We start from the raw sequence: 21,572 nt of genomic DNA, 5'->3' as shown, positions 1-21,572 counted from the left end.
GATGCCGGAGGAGCTAGGAGTGGAGAAGGGTGGAGGTAGGGAGACCCAGTTAGGAGACTGTCATTCACAGTTCAGGGAACGGGACTGTGGCTCAGCCCATGGTGGGAATGGTGGAGGGCATGAGCATGGTCAGATTCCAGTTGTTTTTAAGATAGAGGTGGCAGAACATGCTAGACGCTGGATGTTTCTTCCCCAGGGAAGGAGAGCGACAAGGAGGGTGCCAGGTCTGGGGGGTCTGAATCTTGGAAGTCTGGGACTGCCATTTGCTAAGACAAGGAAGATTGGGGGAGGAGTGGTATTGGGAGATAAAACCAAAAGTCTCATTTTGGATGCAAGAAACTTGAGACTCTGGTTGACCCCTCATAGGCCCCCTAGTAGGCAAGGCTGAGACCACAGCTGGAGGTGTGAGTGTTAGTATCACTGGGGTCTAAGGTGGGGATCTAATAATTGCTTTGGTTATTATCTATCTCACACCAAAACTTCACATTTCCATGGGAGAAGGGACTTCGACAGTCTTGTTCATATTATACCTCTAACGACAATAGTGCTTGTCACTCAAATACTCGTTGAATCGATGAACAAACTAATACATATAAAAAGACTTACTTGTGCACAAAAGTTAAATATTATTTGACCCAATTTCAATTCTATAAATTTATTCTAAATAATTAATCAAGCAAATACTCAAATATTTATATAGCTACTCATCACAGCACTGTTTTCACTAACAAAAAAAATGAAAGCAAACGGAAGTTTCAACAGTAAGAAGATTGGAATGTTATACACCCATTTAAAACACTGTAGAAGAATATCTCAGGGTCTGGAAGGATTATTACAACTTAATGTTACTTTTAAAATACATGTACAAGAATTCACAATCCACCTTCTTTCTTTTTTTAAGCATATACAGGGTCTGGCAGAAGTAAAGCCTGCTTGAGTGTGGTTGGTAGGTAAAAATATGGGTGTAATAATTCATAGTTTTAATTTTAACATTTCACCTAAAATGTCATATGGTGTGATACTGTTACGTTACAGAATTGCATGCTTATGACTTTGTAATAAAAGGGGGTGTTATTTGCGCCAGGCTCTGTATAACTGATATGATAATCTTCAGAATAAACTCAAAAATATTATAGTTAAACTTTTTGATACAAGGTCTACAATATGACTTTTCAATTTTTCTTTCTGTTGCTTTTCCATATTCTTCAGTATTTTGTATATTAAGAAATGACTTTAAAAATCCTTTTTAACAATGGGATAGTATCATCACACCAACCAAGCTTCATTGCTATGGATGAGCCCTCTCCTCCTAGAAGCTCTGTATTTGTGGAATGAGTCTATATTCTGTGATCTTAGCCTCAAAGCCACCTTCGAACCTGCCAGCAATAGCAGCATGCTCTATGGGACAGACAGACGGACATGCTATCAAGTGCAAGTTAGATGCCTGACCCAGGGCCTGGAGCAGTGAGTACAGGGAAGGAAAGAGGGTCCCTGCCTTCAAGGGAGCCAGAAAGACCTCCAGTTACACCTCAGGGTGCAGGCCCTTGAAAGAAAGGACAAGATTGGCTAAAATGGGTGAAGACAGCCTGGCAGGTTGGAGCAATCCTTGGAAAATACGAGCAATGAAAGTGATGGGGGAACTCAGCAGGTCTGCTGCCTTATTTATGAGGTGGCTGGGACAGCACCTCTCCCTCTTGGGTGGGGCCACTGCAGGAGCTCTGTGTCCTGTGCTGGCTGGGCCTCCGGGCGAGCGCTGTCTCCGAACCCAGGGCCCTAATTGATTCTGCCTGTGCTACACATGCAACTGACTCGCCAATTAAGGCAGACTTCACTGAAGCTTGCCCACATCTTGGGTTATTTCCTCTTTCTACACATTTGTTGATAGTGACACCGAACAGAGGGGGACCACCCACAAAAACGTTCAACTTCAGACAGCGAGAATGTCTAAACAGCAGACACTGCTCTGCTTCAACTCCAGTTTGAAATCCCAGGTTACAGGACTGGCTTGTTTTAAAGGGTTCCATCCAGGTCCCGTCTGGAGGTGAGTAAAGAAGAGGTGCCTCCTCTAGCGGTCAGATAAACCTGCACATCAGAAGTGAAGGGGAAGCCAGTTTAACACTAGTTTAAAAACATGAGTCATAAAAACAGAATCCTAACACTCAGTCTACCTGAAATTTCTATAATAATTCAGGACCCTTTTCTTCTTATTACTTAAATGCTCTTCTGAAGGTGTCTTATAAACAGGTAGAAAAAAGGAAATATTTATTCTCAGAGCTAATAAACTTAAGACCAATGCCAGGGTTGGCATCACACAAGAGCCTATGTTTAGAAGTGCCCAACATTTGGCGTAATGCTCTTCTGTTGCCATATTGAATTTTTTTTATTTTTGAACCAAGGGCCCTGAGTTTTCATTTTGCACTAGGCCCTGCAAATCTGCAGTCCTTAGGGATGCTGTGACTTGGAACCTGGAATTGTATTAGAAGACTGTCTCCACCCACTGACTTCTTCTTGTCTCTGCGTAAATGTCTACCCATGCTCACCAATGCCTGGTTTTATTTCCAAGTATCCAGAACACATTTTTTTTCCTTAACTAGGAACTTCACACAGAGATCTTCACAACTATTATTCTGACGTGCTGGCTATTAACATTAACTGATGCCAAATATCAGGGGGAAAATAAAATGCCTTAGAAGGCAACTCACAACAGTGAAAACACTTAATATTTTAATTCCACAAATAAGTCATACATTTAAAGTAGGCTCCCAAGACTTGGTCTGGCAGCAGCAGTGGGAGATCAGACGCTGATGCCCATGAAGCCTCTACATCCACAGAGATGCAAGCAGAAAGGCTAGTTTCGGCAGGTGACTGCAGCGCACGATTTAGGGTTACACCGGACCACAGTGGGGTCTAATAGTATGTTTGGGCGCCAACTACAACAGAATCCCCTGGAAAGGTGCTAAACACCATCCTGGGCTCCGGGCTCAGAGGTTTCAATTCAGTATATTTTGAGTGGGCTCAAGAATCTCTACATTTTTTTATGTTAGTTATGGAATTCTTAGGCCCGGCTGCCCAGTTCTGGTCATCCACCACCTCCATGACCAGAATGGGAATTTAGGGAAGATAAATAATTATATATATCCTTACCCAATGATATGTTTATTGACTTTAGAGAGACAAGGGATGGGGAGAGACAGAAACATTAATTGGTTGCCTCCCATGCATGCCCTAACCAGGGATTGAACCTACAACCTAGGTATGTGTCCTGACAGTAATCAAACCCCCAACCCTTTGGTGTATAGGACAATGCTCCAACTAACTGAGCCACCTGGCAAGGGCTAGGGAATATTTAAGTGAAATATTAAGCTTTTTAAATTAAGCTTTTAGTGAAATGTGTCTCATCCAGCAGGACGCGCCTGTCATGAAGACATGGTGAGAGTGCGGTCTTGGCTAGCTACGCTGGATCACACAATTCCAAGTGCAAGACATCGGGCACCTGCTCTGGGCATCACCAAATTAATAATAATAATAAATAATATTTGATATCGGTGAAAATGAATTAGAAATCGAGAAACCTACAGGCAAAGAGAGCAAGCACAGCATCCCATGTGGGAGTCTGAGGACAGGGAGTGCTCCAGGCAGAGGGTCCAGGCTACAGGGGGTGAACTGCTCCTTCTAAGACCTGCAGCTTCCACACATGGCTCATTAGATTTGCACACTATGAAGCCATGGTGAAGGAGGCTCTTACAGCTGGTGAGGAAGGGAAGCCAAAAGCAACTGCAGCAGGAGACTCCATTCATGAGTGGTTCCCTTGGTGCCTCCAACATACTGTATTATCTGCAGTTTCCAAACGCCATCCTTGAGGAAAAGCCCAGCATGACGCCCCCGACCCCATAATAGAATGATCGTGAGAAATCAGCCCCAACCGGGGCACACTGATTTGTGCTGGATGCTCCCCTTGAAGACCCAGTTAGCTGTTAAATGAGGTCAGTCCAACTCAATCCAGCAAGAGGTCGCCACAAATACCCAAGAAAGTTGCTAGTCTTATGGAAAATCCTTTAAGTACTACTGATATAAGAACATCTTCTCTCTAAAGATAAGAAAAAAGGCAGTGACACTGCAAACACCTCTGCTTTGTACAAAAAAAAAGTGTTTAGTGAAAAAGAGACTGTTCCTTAATTAGGAACAGGACCCAAACAATGAATGTGGGGAGTGCAGAGGGCTTGGGCTGGAGGGGACAAGGCTATAGAAAGTGCCTTCCATTATTTTTCTGGTCTTCTACCCAAGCATGCCATTCTATCTCAGGCCCCAGGGAGGTGACAGGCTGCATCACACACTGCTTGAGGATGCAGACTAGCAAGAGCCCCTTCTGGGAAATGCCTTCAGTGCCCGCCCCTGATCCTAAAGTGTTTCAGGTAACTAAATGACTATAAACTCTGGGCTGTGCACAGCCTATGCCAGCTGGCTTATACCGCCGGGGCTGTGGGCGGGCAGAGCAGAGCATCCTCTTCAGGCTCACTGATTGCAGCTGAGGCAGATACCCTGGCAGCTGTTCTTCCTCCCCAGGCTCTACTCCTGGAGCCACTGGCCTAGTTAATGCTGGGATGACCTGGCATCCACACCCAGACCTAAGAAATAGTGCAGCATTAAAAACGTCAGTAGTTCCTCATAGCCCATTTTAACCAGGTTTGGCAAAAGCAACAAGTTTAATCCCTCAGCAATGATTAAAGATAGAGGGCAGCCCCCAAGGCTGCTTGCCCACAGCGTAATCAGCATAGGAAAGCCCATTGTTCTGGCTACCAGGTTTGGTGTATATATATACATACATAATTATCATTAATTAGTTACTTTCCTTGTAGGCTCCTGCATAGTTAACTAATACAATTAATAGTAATACTAATTAAATCCTTAATACACACAACCCATTGGAGCACATGGGCTAATGGGTTACACCTGAGACCACCCCAATGACCAGGGACCGACCACAGCAACGTCTAAGAGAAATGCTGAACTATCAGGCTGCACTCACATAAAAATTGCTAACATTTGACCAATTTTCAATGGACAAAAAGCCACTTGGTATGGTTCCTTTTAATACTTTTTTATTCTGAGCAAGGCTCCTGGATTCATTTCATTCAATATAAAATACGAGATTGCAGGTCATGATTTCCTCTCCCACAGAGTGAGTGATGACCAAACGAAAGGAGAGAGAAGATGAGGCTTTGGAAAATAGGGGGTCATCATCCCAGTGTGAGGAAGGTGCGATGGTGTTCCTGTCATGCTGGTCACATTCACAGTGGTCTCAGTCTGCTGTAAATGGAGGAACCAGGGAGACTGTCCCTGCAGGCCACTCAACAGAGCAGGATTTTAAAATATACTGTGGGATCTCCCGCCCATTGTGTTTTCTTTTATATCCCCCTATCAGTAGCGCCTGCCATAAAAATAACGTGGATTTTAATGCAAGACAGGAGTTTCTCAGACATTAGATACTGACCAAAACCCTGGAGCCTCACAACTATAGTCTTGTTCTCACAAGTCTCTGGAGCAGTCTATGGGGATGGGCGGGGCTAAATGTTCAGGGCCATTTAGTCACATTTTACCCAGAGATTGTTCTGTTAACTGATGGCCAGGGACATAAGCGTGCAGCTAAGTGCTGACCTATCTCTGTGCTGCATTCTAAGGTAAAACTCCTATCATCATTATCTAAGTGTGTGTGAAACCATGGGCAGTACATTCTAGCTGAATGGTTTGGTGTTTCCATTAATAGTGGCAAAGGTGGTAATGTCTGCACATGAGAACTGGATGCAGGAGGGCTGGTCTCTGGGAGATGCCTTGGGAAGTGGCTTGTTCTGAAAACAGCAGTTTACCCATTATATACTCTATCTTTCCACATGTTAACCATTTGGGACAGAGATACTTCTTAAGGAAGCATTAATAATCACTATTTCTTAAGTAAATAAATAACCACTCACGTCTGTTCAGATGCTGAGCACTGTGTAGAATGCTCTGAAGCTGTTCTCCCAGTAAATTTTCCTCAACCCTGTGTGACAGAATAGGAAGGGAGGGTGCCATTGATTCTCAGTCTCTGAGTGGCGAAAGAGAGGGCAGCGTGCAGGCGTGAGGTGACACACACTGTCCCATAGCTAGTCACTGTGGCCAGGACACACAGCGACATTAACCTAGTTCTTAGCCATTAGGCATTCCACCTCTGAAATTACTCATCTTCACTCTCAGAACAGAGATAATTGATCAGAATTTAAATTCACCCCAATGACTTAAATTATCATGCTGAACAGTCACACTAACAGATATATGAGTATATGTATGCTGCTGTAACTTTTACCCAAATCCTAGACATCCCAAGCTGTTGCCTGAGGACTTGTGGCTGTTTGATCTTAATGGTATTTGGTCTCCCCACACCTCCAAATGTCAGGCTATCATCTCCCATGTTTCAGCTGTCAGTTTGTGTACCTCTAGCTTTTTCTTTTACTCTGAAGATCTGAGAACCCATGTTAAACTAAAGCAATATGAGAAAACCAATATTCCTTTCTCCATTCACTTACCCATTCAGTCAGTATGATCTGAGCATGTGTGATGAGTTAGGACTCTTTCTAGGAGCTGCAACTGAAATCAACTGCAGAATAGTTGCAGTCTACAGGGGGCACTTTCAGGTTGTGGTGAAGGTAGGTGAAAGACAGACAAGTGAACAGGTAAATTAAAAGAAAGAAATATCTGTCACCAGGGCTCATAGGAGTCACAGCAGTGTGACATGGAGGAAAGGGTCAGGGAAGGTGAGCTTTGGTGAGATCTAAAGGAGTATTTCTCCTTTTTCAAGGCACACAAGTTGGTGCAGAGGCCCTCAGGAGGCGGGGATGGGCGTGGAGAGTGGGGTAGCAAAGACACTGATAGGAAGCCCTGCAGGTCCAGAATGGGAGGAGAGCACAGACAACTGGCCGGCAGTGCATTGTCCCCCAGAGGTTTTGTCCTCCAAGGGTCCATTGGGAGGGTTTTGATCAGGAGACTGATGTGATCCAATGTGCTCTTTCTTTTCCTTCTTTCAGTCTTTATGGACAGTCTGACCCTAACCCAGAGGAAGTAGAAACAGCAATGAATACAACATCATCAAGAACAGAAGAATTTTGATACAGCTGAATCAGGACAAAAGGAGAAAGGGAAAGAGACAGGGACAGAAAGCAAATGGAGAGGAGGGGTGGGGGGAAATGTCATAACACCAAGAGATGAGAATGGATAGATACACAGGAGGCATATCATGGAAAGACTTGATACTGAAGGGCCTAAATATTCAATCTTCCAAGGCAGGGGACACTTTTGAGAGTAAAAGGTAGCACTCTTACAAATTAGACCTTGACAACTGGCATATATGGGGACTTCTTTACTAGGCATACAGGGAAGTATCCCTCTCGATTCACTAATAGGGAGTTTGCCCTTATCCTAAGAGCAACGGGGAGGTGACGGAGGCATGCAAGCAGGGAAGGCAGAGAGCAGCTCTGAGGTTGACCAGACCCCTCGGCCTCCAGCACAGAAGCACATACACTGTGGGTTAAGAAGTGCAGGCAGGAAGCTCTGCAGGGAGCTCTGCAGAGACGCAGGGGGAGATGATGACAGAAACTGGGAACTACAGAGGGGCAGCTGGGACAGAGATGCGGGAGAGGCTGGAAACTATTGAGGAGGAAGAATGGGTGGGAATTGGAGACTGAGGAGGGGACTTGTAGGTCTCTGTTTGTTGTGGGCATCTGGGTAAGTGGTGCAACCACACCTGGGATGGGGAATGCTGAAAGAGTAAGATGTCTCTAGGGAGTTCTTCTTGTCCCCCGCTACAACTATTTTTTCCTGCATTGTTGGCTAATAAAGTTGCTTAAAATTATGTGCCAAGTAAGAATAAACAGTCTCAAAGTGAGAGGTCAAGGGACTCCATATAGAGTAGATAGCTTTGCTCTCCCACTGTAGCCTACGTAGTGAATGAATCTGTGAGCTCTGGGTAAATGAGGTGTGAATATTTATGATAAGGTCATTGAGTGTAATTGGGAACATAACTACATCTTGGGATCTCAGATATAACCAGCTTTTCATCAGTGCTACCCCAGGGCTCCAGGGAACTTGACACAACGTGGCCAGGCAGCACCTGATAAGAAGCCTAGGGAAGAGCACCACCTGTGTGTTTGATGAGACGCTAAGGTGGGCGAGGCACGGATGCTAGTGGGACCCAAACAGCTCTTATCAGGCAAATCAGGGCATGGTCATTAAAAGCATGGGAGTTATAGGACATATGAAAGGCAGCTCCATAGTGTTTCCTGGCTGGGACCTGGGGAAAATGTCAGGGGAACAACCACCAGGTCACTGCCAAGCAACAATACAAAAGCAGTTTGCTTGAATATCACCTCCGGAGCTGAGTAGTAGAACCAAGAACACATGCACACACATGGAGAGAGGGGGGTGGGAGGAGGTTGCAGCAGACCTTCCACGTGCAGCCACAAAGAAGTCCAAGATAAAGAACTCAATATAGTCCCACTTGGGTAGGGCTGGATGATGAATAGCCTTTTGGATTATAGGTCACTGCATACTTCATACAAACAAGAGGTTCAGCCCTTTCTACTAAGGTGGGCACCCCAGCTTCATAAGAATAACTATTACATAGCCAATCCCAGTACATCACATTCAATGGTGGTCCTTTAAAAGCTAAATCTGAATTAGACTTTTCTTTACACAGCAAGACTTCTGAAGAATAAAGTACTGTTGAACCATGTCAGAAAGGTAAGCCTACCTGGTCAGGTAGTGAGGAGACCAGGACAGTAACTGGAACATGAGATGAGTATCAGTGATAAGACTCTGCTTACTGAATGTGTGTGCCTACATGAGTCATTTAAACTCTCTCTGCGTCTCCATCAATCTTTCCTCAGCTCAATCAGCTGACCATATACATGCAGGCCCAGGACTCCCCATGAATATAATGAGTGATATGGTTATAATCATAAGAATAAAATTAGAGCTGCTTTCTAAATTGTAAACACTTTGTAATTTTCTAAATAATTCAGTACTATATTTTTGATGTTATTATTTCTTATATCTACTTCTATTTGCAATATACATCCACGTCTTCTTGCTTTCATGTTAAATGTAAATGAGAGATCAGAAATAAGTTCACTGGCAAATCTGTTCAAGGTTGAAAGTCAGCCCAAGGTAGAGATCCAGCCTCATTTACCAAGAGAGTTAAAATGAGAAGAGTGACAGAATATTAGCCAATCTACTCTAACTCTCAACCATCGATTCCCAGGCCCTTTCAGAAAGATTTTAACCTCAGAGTAATGATTGAGTAGCAGACTTCTACTACTCAAGGGATCAGCACCATACAGGCCTACACCAGTTTTGTAAATAAATTTTTATTGGCACAGAGCCACACCCACTTGTGTTTATACTGCCTATAGCTGGTTTCCTGCCACAATGGCAAAGGTGAGTAGTTAAAGCAGAGACGGATGGCCCACAAAGCCTAGAATATTTGCTATTGGGTCCTAGACTCATACAAGGGATTCACAATGAACACTATTCTAAAGTGAAGATTAACAATTTTTTTTTACTATATTAATGATTTTAACCCAAATCATACATTGGTAAAAATTTGCTAATCTACATAGTTCCCCAGTAGTGGCTGGACTGTTTTCAAGCAAGTAAATTTGATCAAATTAATATACATATGTAATAAAATATAAAGGAGGACATAACTGAGCACAGTTTCTGGGGCATATCACCCATGGAAAGAGTCCCTAGTCATCATTTTGGTGACTTCACCTCTACGAAGCTACTACACAAGGAATTGGGAGACGTCTGCTTTATGAATCATTCGAGTCACTATCAAGTAGCAGTATGCTAATTCAGGTAAGCCAACAAGGCGACATACACTTAAATACATTTAAAATATGGCTATATCTCTTTCCCTCAATAACCAGAAGTCAGGAAAAAACCTATCTGGAAATTTCCAGAAAGGTCATCCTCACGTCATAGGAAAACAACTGGGTTAGTGCTTATAGACCTGTACTGATAGCTTTAAAAACACATTTGTATTAATTTTAAGAATAGCAAACTGATACTTAAAATGCTGTATTCTGACTGCAAAAGTACTTTGGGCTAGGTGTAAAGACATTTGCTATTCACCGGGGATAAAGTTTCAGCTATGAGTGATGAATAAGTTCCAGAGATCTACTGCCGCACAACGCTGTGCCTATGGTTACCAGGACCGTATCAAATACTCAACAGTTTGTCCAAAGTGTCTCACATCAAGTGTTTTTAGTGCAATTTTTTAAAAAGAGAAATGTAACAAATGTACCTCATAAATCCTTCACTTACCTACCATCCTTCCCTCGCTTCCCCTCCCTCTTCCCTTCTCTTGATTCCTTTTCTTTTTTTATTTCTTTCTATCTTTAAGCAATATAGAAACCACAAAGCATACTGTTATTTTTCTTTCATCGATCCTAACTACACACCACTGTTATTCTTTTATGGAATATACATAAACATACCTTCTTTCCATTCAGAGCTTCATTGTATTAAGTTATATTAGATCTAGAAGAATTTGTTTACATTAAGTTGTTCCCCAATTTTTTCCTAAGTTACTTGTATTGTGCTCACAATATTTAAAAGCCATTCTAACTACCTGTTATTAGGTGCGAATTGAATAAAAGTGGGTTAGTGCTCTTCTCCGCAAACGTTACCTCCCTCGGTGCTTGGGCAGTCTGCATTCACTAATCTGCAGAAGAGCTACTTTTGGCCTGTCCTTCACAACATGCCCCGCATTCCCACCTCACTGGCACACTGTACAATGGAGGCCCACAGAGCCCTGAGAAATGAGAAATTTTAGGATCCAAAGGTGTCTCTTTTGATAAAGCTCAAGCTGGAAGAAACCGTCCTGGGGGAAATCTAGCAACTCTGATGTGTACTTTTGTTAAGCCGTGGACATTGGGTCATCTCATGGGGAAAGATCACAGCTGTGAGGAAGATGGGAGTTCCATGGGTTTCTAAGATCCATTCATTTTGCAACAAATATTTGCCAATGAATCTTAAGCAGAGTTATGACATTCAGTGGATTTCGGAACATCTTCATTATAAAACCAAAGAACGAGCATAACACTCTCCTTCTGCACTCATCCCAAAAAGACTACAGGAGGTTTGTTTTAAGGTCCGATGAGTGGTTCAGAAGGTCTGAAGTACATTCCAATGAGAGTTTACTGGTTTCAAGTCTATATTTAAGCTCCAGGCTCACCCAATGTGTCATGTTTTTTTTTTTCCCTTAAAGAAAAAAATGTGAGTTATTTGGTACACAAACCAGCAAAACAAAATTCTCTCCAGACAGTAAACAATACTTTGAAAACCCCAAAGCAAAAACTTAAAACCTTAAGCTCCTTTGCTCAGGGATGGTGTGTCATGGCTATTTCAAGCAAAATCACAGGAAATGTGTGAAAGAGGACAATTTAGTTTGACCAAGGCCAGCATTTTAACCCCAACCTTTTCCTCTATTTCAAGACATATTGAGATCCTCTCATTCCTCTTTCAAATCTTTAAAAATAAATTTTATTAAGTACCCTGTTAATTAAAATTATATAGTTCTGACTTTTTAGGCAGTCACGTGTATATTGTGAAACCAGAGTTCACTGCCATTGGACTACAGATACATAATAATCCCAGATGTCACCTTGTAAAGGCCCTTTCATGCCCTTTTATTAACTGGAAGTAACATTATTGTGGCCACCAGGGAACCAGTCATAAAATGAAAAAGTATAGGTAGGAAAGACTCTCACTTATTTGGCAATCATAATAACTTGCCAGAATACACTTGGATATTTTTAGTGAAGAATGAACTCCTCAGACGATTTGGCACACTGAACTCAGAACATGGAAGGCTAGCATCAATGTGCACAGTGCTGTTTCTACACAGGTTTATACAGAAGGTCATAATTTTCTGTCCCCATTTCACAAAGAACATGACAAAATGGCTGCCAAGCTGCCATTCAGGGGATCTGGCATGAACGAGACAGATTAGTGAGAATTGCCAACCCTGGAATCAGATCATGTCACCCACAACCTAATTTAGATTGTCATGATTATATTAGAATAATGAGTGAATTTTGTGATTTGTTTTCAAGCAAAAAAAAAAATTTCAGACAGAGCCCTCTCCCAGGTGGCTCATCTTTTCATTCATTAATGTTCTACTGAGCCTCCTCGACAAATGGTGTTTGGAGATCTGGACAGCTACATGCAAAAAAATGAAACTTGATCACCAACTTATACCATATACAAAAATAAATTCAAGGTGGATAACAGACTTAAATGTAAGTTGTGACACCATAAAAGTCCTAAAGGAAAACATCGGAAGGAAAATCTCAGACATCCCACACAGCAACATATTCACTGGTATGTCCCCTAGGTCAAGGGACATAAAAGGAATAACAAACAAATGGGACCTCATCAGATTAAAAGGCTTTTATTTCTTTTCCTCATTTTACTTCACTAGCTAGAACTTGCCACACTAGGTTAAATAAGAATAGTGAATGTGGATATCATTGCCCGTTCTGATCTTAAGAGTCATAGATCTCAAATTTTTGCGTTTCAATTTAATATTAGCTGCAGGAATTTATAGACGGCCATTAGCTAATAGATTTTGTAGGCCATCAACTTGAGGAAGATACCTCTGTTCCTGTTTTGCTGAAAGTTTTTTTTATTTTTTCATTGTGAATGTGTGTTAGATTTTATTAAATACCTTTATTGAGTTAATTGATGTGACCACATATTTTTCATCTTTAACCTGTTGACATGGTACATTACAAGGATTGGTTGGACACTGATGTCAAACCAGCTTTACATACCTGGACTAAATCCTATTTGGTGATGGTGTATAATTCTTTACATATATTGTTGGATTTGATTTGCTAAAATTTTGTTGAGGATTCTTGCTATAAATTCATGAGGAAATGTTAGTCAGTAGCTTTCTTCTGTATTTTGGTTCCAACTACCAGCTGGATAAAATAAGTTGGGATTTCCCTCCTTGATTTTTGGAAAGGATTCTGTAAAATTGGTGTTAATTCTTCTTTAATGCTTGGTAGAATTATCCAGTGAAACCATCTGAGACTCAAAAATATTTTTCCTTTTTTGGAACTCTAAATTATGGATTCAATTTCTTTAATATTTATAGGATTATTCAGGTTATCTGTTTCATCTTGGTTGGACTTTCATAACTTGAAATTTTTGAGTATTTGACCCATTTCTTCTAAGTTCTCAAATTTATGATTGTAAAGTTGTTTGTAATATCCTTGTATTATTTTTAATAACTACAGTATCTAAAGTGATATTCCCTATTTCACTTCTAATATTGGTGGTTTATAACCTCTCTCCTCTTATTTTTATCAGTTGCTAGTGGTTCATCAGTTTTTTTTTGAAGAACCAGCTTTTGCTGTCATTGATTTTTCTCTGCTGTTAATCAATTTAATTGATTTCTGCTTTTATTACTTCCTTCTTCTCGTTTGCTTTGGGTTTATTTTGCTTTCCTTTTTCTAGTTTATTGTTATAGAATGTTAGATTATTAATTTGAGATATTCTTTTTTAACATAAACCTTTAGTGCTATAAAGTTCCCTCTAAAAACAGCTTTGTCCCACATAGTTTGATATGTTGTCTTTCCATTTTCATTTAGTTTTATATTTTATGCTTTTTTTCCAACATCTCCTATTTTACACATGGATTATTTAAAAGTGTGCTTCATTTCTGTGTTTGAAGATTTTTCTGTCATCTTTCAGTTACTGATTTCTAGTTTGATTCCATTATTATCAGAAAAGATATTCAGTTTGATGTCAATTCTTTTATAGTTGTTGAGGTTTGTGTTATGCCCCAGGATACATTTTATCTTGGTTAATGTTCCATGCATACTTGAAAAGAATATGTATGCTGCTGTTGTTGGATAAAGTATTCTATAAATGTTTCTCAGATCGTATTGGTTGATAATTTTGTTCAGTTCTTCTATATTCTTGCTGACTTTCAGTTTAGTAGTCTATCAATTAAAGACTGTAAAGGGAATAAGTCCCCATTGTAATTGTAGGTTTTTCTATTTCTACCCCCAGCTATATTAATTTTTAAACACTTATTTTTTAATTATAGTTGACATGCAGTATTATATTAGTTTAGGGTTTGTAGCATAGTGATTCGAAATTTATATACTTACAAAGTGATCACCCCAATAAGTCTAGTACCCATCTGACGCCATACATAATTATGGCAACATTATTGACTATATTCCCTATGCTGTACTTCACATTCCTGTGACTGTGTTTCTAATGGGAACTTGTACTTCTTAATCCCTTCACCTTTCTCAGATGTCCGCAATCCTTTTCCCATCTCATGACCATCAATTTGTTCTCTCTATGAATTTTCTATTTCGATTGTTCATTTGTTTTGTTTTTCAGATTTCACATATAAATGAAATCATGTGGTATTTGCTTTATCTGTTTGACTTGTATCATTTAGCATAATACCCTCCGGCCTACTCATGTTGTCACAAATTGCAAGATTTCATTCTTTTTTATGTCTGAGTAATATTCCATTTCACATATGTACCACATCTTCTTTATCCATTCATCTATCAATACATACTTAGACAATGCTACATCCAATAAGTTGTCAATATCCCAAATGCACAAGAAACACAACTCAACAACAGTAACAAAAAACTAGTTAAAAAGTGAGCAGAGAACCTGAACAGACATTTTTTCAAAGAGAACACACAGAGAGCCAATAAACATATGAAAAGATGCTAAATATCACTCAATAATCACCAGCTCTTTTAATTTTTACTTTATGTGATTTGAAACTCTGTAGTATACTCTAAACACATTTAGAATTATTATATCTTCCTAATGTGTTAATCCTTTTATGATTCTGTATTTTCCCTCAATGTCTCTAACAATTTTCTTTGCTCTAAAGATGACTTTAGCTGAAATTAATATAGCCACCCCTATTTTAATTAATGTTTGCATTATATACCTTCTCCTATCCTTTTACTTTCAATATACCCATGTCCTAGTATTTCAAGTGAATTTCTTGAAGTAGTATATTGTTGGATCATTTTTTTTATCCACCCAGTCAATCTCTATCCTTTAATTGGTGTGTTTAGACCATTTACATCAAAGATAATTAGTCAAGTTAAGGCTTAAGTCTGCCAATTTATGTCCTTTTCCTGTTCATTTCCTCTGTATCTCATCCCTGTTTCTCTTTTCTTAAATTCTTGTGAGTTGCTTCCTAAGTATATCTATTTTTTATTGTTGTCTTTATAGTTGCTCTAGTTATTATCAATATGTAACCTGTCACAGTCCACTGGTATCAGCATTTACCAATTCCACCGAAATGTAGAAATGACTTCTAATTAAGTCCCTTACCCTTCATACTTTTAAAATACAATTGCCCTTTTTAAAAGGTTTGATTTATGTATTTTTAGAGAGGGGGGAAGGGAGAGAGACAGAGAGGGAGAGAAACATCAATGTGCAATTGCCTCCCATGTGGCCCCCACTGGGAACCTGGCCCACAACCCAGGCATGTGCCCTGACTTGGAATCGAACTGGTGACCCCTTGGTTCACAGCCCTCTCTCAATCCACTGAGCTACACCAGCCAGGGCTAAAAATATAATTGTCTCAAGTACTCCTCAACAAATATTGGGAAGACAGTACTATATTTTTGGCTTCAACCATCAAATACGATTTAAGAATCTCCTGAGAATTAGGATAGTCTATTATACTCATTCCCATTTTTACCCATTCCAATATTCTATCCTTTCTTGATCCCTTTCTGTTATTTCCCTTCTGTTTGGAGAACTTCTCTAGCCATTCTTTAAGGGTAGATTTGCTGGTAACAAATTCTCTTAGTTTTCATTCATCTAAGAATGAAGGCATCTGAGAATGTCTTCATTTTCCCTTCATTCATGGAAAATATTTTCATTGACTAGGGAATCCTGGGTTTGAAAGTTCTTTTTCATTACTTGAAGAATACTATGCCACTTCCTTCTGGTCTCCATGATTTCATATCACAAATTTGTTGTCAAATGAGTAATTTTTGTAACATGTCCTTTCTCTCTGGCTGCCATCAAATTTTTCTTCCTTGTCTAATTGTATTTAATTATGATATGTATTACCATTGATTTATTGGGTTGACCCTATTTGGAATTTGCTTAGCCTCTTGAACACATATGTTTATGACTTCATTAATTTGGGGAAGTTTTCTGTCAATATATCTTCAAACATCTATCCAGTTCTACTCTATCCCTCCTCTTCTGGGACTTTCATGACACGATTGCTTGCTCTTTGTTATTGTCCCACATGACCCTGGAACTCATACCAGTTTTTCATACTAGTCCATTTTCTCTCTGTTGTTCAGGTTGAGTAATTTCTGTGGATCCGTCCCAACATTCACTGATTTCACCTGTTGTCATCTCCACTCTACTGGTGAACTGATCCAGTGAGCTTTTGATTTTGGCAACTATATTTTTCAGGTCTAGAATTTCCATTTGCTCTTTTTTATAATTTCTATTTCTTTCCTGAGATTTTTCTATTTTTCATTTGCTTCAAGAGAATTCCTAATTGCTTGATGAAGCAATATGATAATTACACATCTGATTCATGTCAATATTGGCTTGTGTTGATTGTCTTTTCTGACTCATGTTGTAATTTTCCTGGTTCTTGGATGACAAGGAATTTCTTATCACAGTCTGAGAATTTTAGATGATATATTATGAGACTCAGAGTCCTATTCAATCATTTCTTTCAGCACTTGGTCTCTGTGTTGAGGTGTAGCATAAAAGCCAAATGGGCATCAGTGTGACGAAAGTTCAGCTCTCTGTTCAGCCACACTGTGGAGGGTTGGTGTACAGTTGTCCCACTGGTGTTTGGCTGGAATAGGAAAGGTATTATCTCAAAGGTTTTCTTGAATAGAACAACCTTCTCCTGACTCTTCAGCTAAAGAAAACAGGCTTTTCTTGAAATTTCATTTTTTAATTTTTTTAATCTGTGTCTATTGTTGGGTCAGGTGGAAAGAATCTGGATTGCTCTATTCTAGATACAAGGGCATCAGTCAGGAAACCCAGGGAACTCACCTCCATGTCTTTAGAGTAGGTTGAACACAGGGATTTTTATTTTTTAGGAGAAGAATCTAATGGAAATGTGGCTATATCATATCAGCAGAATCTGAATCAATTTTTATACAATTCAAAGACAATTTTAAATGAATTCTTAGCCCACCTTCTCTAATAATTTTTTCATTCATAAGACCTTGTATCTCCAAATATCAAAGTGACCCTGTTCATTGGGAAGTTACCTAAAGGAGGGCCTTAACAATTTTTAGAGTATTTTTTATTGATTATGCTATTTTAATTTTCCCAATTCCCCCCCTTTACCCCCCTTCACCCTACCCCCACAACCCTCCAGCATTCCCCCTAGTTCATGTCCATGGATTGTACATATAAGTTCTTCGAGTTCTCTGTTTCCTATACCATTTTTATCTCTCCCTGTCTATTTTATGCCTACTAATTATGCTTCTTCTTCCCTGTACCTTTCCCCACCTATTCCTCCCCTCCCCCTCCCCACTGAACTCCCTCTGTGTGATGTCCATTTCTCTGATTCTGTTCCTGTTCTGCTTGTTTGTTTAGTTTTTGTTTGCATTGTTTTCCTTTTCTTTTAGGTTCATTTATTGATAGCTGTATGTTTGCTGTCATTTTATTGTTCATATTTTTAATCTTCTTTTTCTTAGATAAGCCCCTTTAACATTTCATACAATAAGGGCTTGATGATGATAAGCTCCTTTAACTTGACTTTATCTGGGAAGCACTTTATCTGCCCTTCCATTCTAAATGAAAGTTTTGCTGGATAGAGTAATATTGGATGTAGGTCCTGGCCTTTCATGACTTGAAATACTTCCTTCCAGCCCTTTCTTACCTGGAAGGTTTCTTTTGAGAAATCAGCTGATAGCCTTATGGGAACTCCTTTGTAGGTAACTGTCTCCTATTCTCTTGCTGCTTTTAGGATCTTCTCTTTGTTTTTGATCTTGGGTAACTTAATGATGATGTGCCTTGGTCTGTTCCTCTTTGGGTCCAACTTCTTTGGGACTCTCTGGACTTCCTGGAAGTCTATTTGCTTCACCAGATTGGGGAAGTTTTCCTTTATTATTTGTTCAAATAAGGTTTCAGTTTCCTGCTGCTGTTCTTCTCCTTCTGGCATCCCTATAATTCAGATACTGGAACGTTTCAAGTTGTCCCAGAGAATCTTCAGCCCCTCTTCATTTTTTTAGATTCTTGTTTCTTCATTCTGATCCAGTTAGATGTTATTTCTTCCTTTTGTTCCAAATCATTGCTTTGAATCCTGGTTTCCTCCTTGTTACTGTTAGTTCCCTGAATATTTTGTTTTATTTTTGGTATCTTTGACTTATTCTTTCATTTTTCAACCAAACTCAATCAGATCTGTGGGCATTTTGATTACCAAGGCTTTAAATTCTTCATTAGATAGTTTGGCTATCTCCTTATTGCTTAGTTCTCTTTCTGAGGTTTTGCTGTGTTCTTTCATTTGGGCCATATTTCTTTGTCTTGGCACAACTGACGGGCTGTAACGGGGCAGGGCCTTAGGTATTCCCTGGGCAGGGCAACCCTCTTTGCTGCACTGCCTGTGGGGGAGGGGCCAGAGAGGGAACAATGCAGCTGGCCTGCTTGTCTCTAGCACACTTTCCAACAGGCTCTCCTATCAGACCGGAAGTATCTGCAAGTGGCAACCCTAGCCTTAGCCCACAGTCAGCTCTGAGTCTCCCATGCAACTCTGCAGGAGCTCAGCAGTCAGCCCCTCCCCTCATCCACCTCACTGAGGTTTTTCTGAGTTGGCCAGTGTGGTCCACCTTACCAATCTGGTTGTTCTGGTTGATTTTTTCTTTAATTCATTGGTTGTTAGAGTTCCATGCAGTTTGATTTTCTGGCATTTCTAGTTGTTTATAGATTTTAGATTGGTTGTTATCTTCCTTTTGGTTGTGTGAGGAAGTGAAGAGTTACTACCTACACCTCCATCTTGGCCTCAATCATTCTAAGCATCTTTTCTATTTAATCTCCAGTTATGTAAGCACCATAACTGGAGGCTGATTTGAGGCTTGGAAAATATCCCAATGTTACTGTATTTGGAAAGGTGTGTGATACAGACCCTGGAAATTGCCAAACAAAGGATAAGTCCCTAAAAAAAGGTGCCTGTAGGTTTACATCATTTTCCTACCCGAGCTTGGAAAATGACCATAAATAAACTTTCCCTAGATACACTTGTTTTTTGAACTACAATGTACCTGCTTCTTTCGCCTATAAATAAAGCTTGTTATGACATTTCTTTTCCTCAAATTGAAGCTTGGATGATAACTCTGGTATAATTTTTTCCTTCTCACCTATGTCCCACTTGTAATTAATTGTTCTCCATCCTCTGTCATTCATTCCCTCAGTGATGCCCAAACCAGGAGCTTCTAACACCTGCATCTAAGACAGCACTGATGTCACCCATTTGGGCCAGGGGGTCCCCCCAGCACATGCACAATGCCTCACACAGACCTACCTCAGCTATTGTCCCCAGCCACCTCCTGGGTGGCCCCAGGACATGAGCATATATTATTGTACTCATCTGGCAATGACAGCCCAACAATGTGAGTGATGGCAGCTATGAGTCCCTGGAGGTCTAACGTTTTGTGGTCACACTATACCTTCCACCTAAATTGTCACATGGCTCTGTAGGAGTGGTATTGGTAGCTGTGGTAGTGATAGAGAACAGCCCCTTTTCCGCTAGCCTAAGACCGCCCCGTAGGAGAGTCTAACTTCCGCATTCCGCTTCTGTAACCTGCTTCTGCCGCGCAGCCAAAGAGAGCCACAGCACCTCAGATATCCCCAAATAAGGAGATAGACTAACTTCCGAATTCCGCTTCTGTGACTCGCTTTGCTACATAGACGGGAAGGTCCTGCAGATTATATAAACCCCCAGAACCCTTTGTTCAGGGCTCAGAATTTGGAGATCACTCTCCTCTGGGCCCGTGCACCTAATAAAGATCATGCACCTGAACCCTCGGTGTCTGGTCGCTTCATTTTGCTCTAACAGTAGCTGTAATGACAAATTTAAAGATGGCCATATAGAAATAAGATTTCTTTTTATGGAAATCATTCCTGGTCGGGGCACACACCCAGGTTTTACATTCGATCCCCAGTCAGGGCATATATGAGAAGGCAAATGATCAATGTTTCTCTCTCTCTCCCTTACTTTTTCTCTAAAATGCAATGAAAAAATGTCCTGGGGTGAGGATTAAAAAATAAAAAGACATCTATTTTGGGAATTTTCCCAAAATGCTCCAACTGGAAGGTAAACTTCTATTCCATTTCTTAAGATCATCCTTTAACATACCTTTTTTGTGTTCCATAATATTTATGTAGTGGGCAATGCTCATGGAACCTTAAGGATACAGCATAGAGCAGACATCATCTAATCTAGGAGACAAGTTACTCCAATAGCTACCTCAATAATGATTTAATCAACTGTATTAAATGCCACAACAATACAAGTGATCAATTTTCTTTAAAATCTCAAGCCATATTTTTTCAATGGTGTCAACACAATGTCAAGTACAACAAGTACGTGCTTAGAGAAAAAGAAAATCAATGAAACACTTTCAGAATTAGTGAGCATCTGAACTCAATGTAATCATTTGATTGCTATGATTTCACTTGTGCCTCTTCCTAAATGTTCCACATGTGGGGCTTGAGGCCCTCAATGGGAGAGTAGCACATCCGATGAGTTTCTAAGAGTCAAGACAGAATCATTATAGGTGGTCACCAAGGGGAGAGAGAAGTGTGCCATGACCCCGATGCACCCACACCACCCCGCAGCAGCCCCCCTCACCTCCTTGTTTGTCCGGTCGGCTTGCACCAACGTTCCATTCAGGCAAGGTTCTACATAGTGAAGCTCCGCGTTATACTGCAAAGGGAAGAAACAGCCAAGAGGAAACGTTTGAGCATTAAAGAGTCCTACTTAATAATTTAAGGATACAGATACACACACAGCAATAAAAGCAGCATGATCACAGGCTCAGTTCATTTACAGATGGTGGCTTCTCCGTCAGTGCCCCAAGAGAACAAACACCATGCTCATGTGTCAAATATATACTTTATTCTTTTTCTTGTTCAAAGAAGAAACTTCTAGAGCATGTGTTTGTGTCTGGTATACACAGTTAAATGACAGTCCCTCAGGGGCAGCCCCAAAGATGGGGGTGCACTGGGCATGGCTGACAGCACACCGCCCATATGGAATCTGCAAAGTATCCCAGACTTGTGCAAATGGAGCTCCAGCTCCCGTCTTTGGCTGCATGGAGCCAAAAGAATCATGTGTGGGTCACACGCGTGTGCAGACAGAACAGAGGAGAGGCCCTGATGTTCTCTGCTCACTCTGGGAGGCTACACAGGTGTTGGTCACAACACTGCTCATGTACAGTGACACTACCTCCCACACAGGCCAATGCCCAATTTCCAATCATTTT

At 40.6% G+C, this 21,572-nt stretch overlaps 1 protein-coding gene across 2 annotated transcripts in view; it reads right to left on the bottom strand.

Annotated features, from left to right (window-relative positions):
* Window positions 1–21,572, bottom strand: part of CACNA2D3 (calcium voltage-gated channel auxiliary subunit alpha2delta 3) — an 861,794-nt gene that overhangs the window by 431,688 nt on the left and 408,534 nt on the right. For both annotated transcript variants that reach the window (XM_037040694.1, XM_037040695.1), the window contains exon 9: window positions 20,939–21,013. In XM_037040694.1, the coding sequence (XP_036896589.1) occupies window positions 20,939–21,013 (75 nt within the window). The remainder of the gene's footprint in view (window positions 1–20,938; window positions 21,014–21,572) is intronic.

The sequence above is a fragment of the Sturnira hondurensis genome, unplaced genomic scaffold (assembly GCF_014824575.4).
Source record: "Sturnira hondurensis isolate 20B ecotype Veracruz unplaced genomic scaffold, ASM1482457v3 Scaffold0002840, whole genome shotgun sequence".
In the NCBI taxonomy this organism is placed as follows: Eukaryota; Metazoa; Chordata; class Mammalia; order Chiroptera; family Phyllostomidae; genus Sturnira; species Sturnira hondurensis.
Note: the sequence above shows the minus strand (reverse complement) of the source record. Positions and strands in the feature narration are given on the sequence as shown.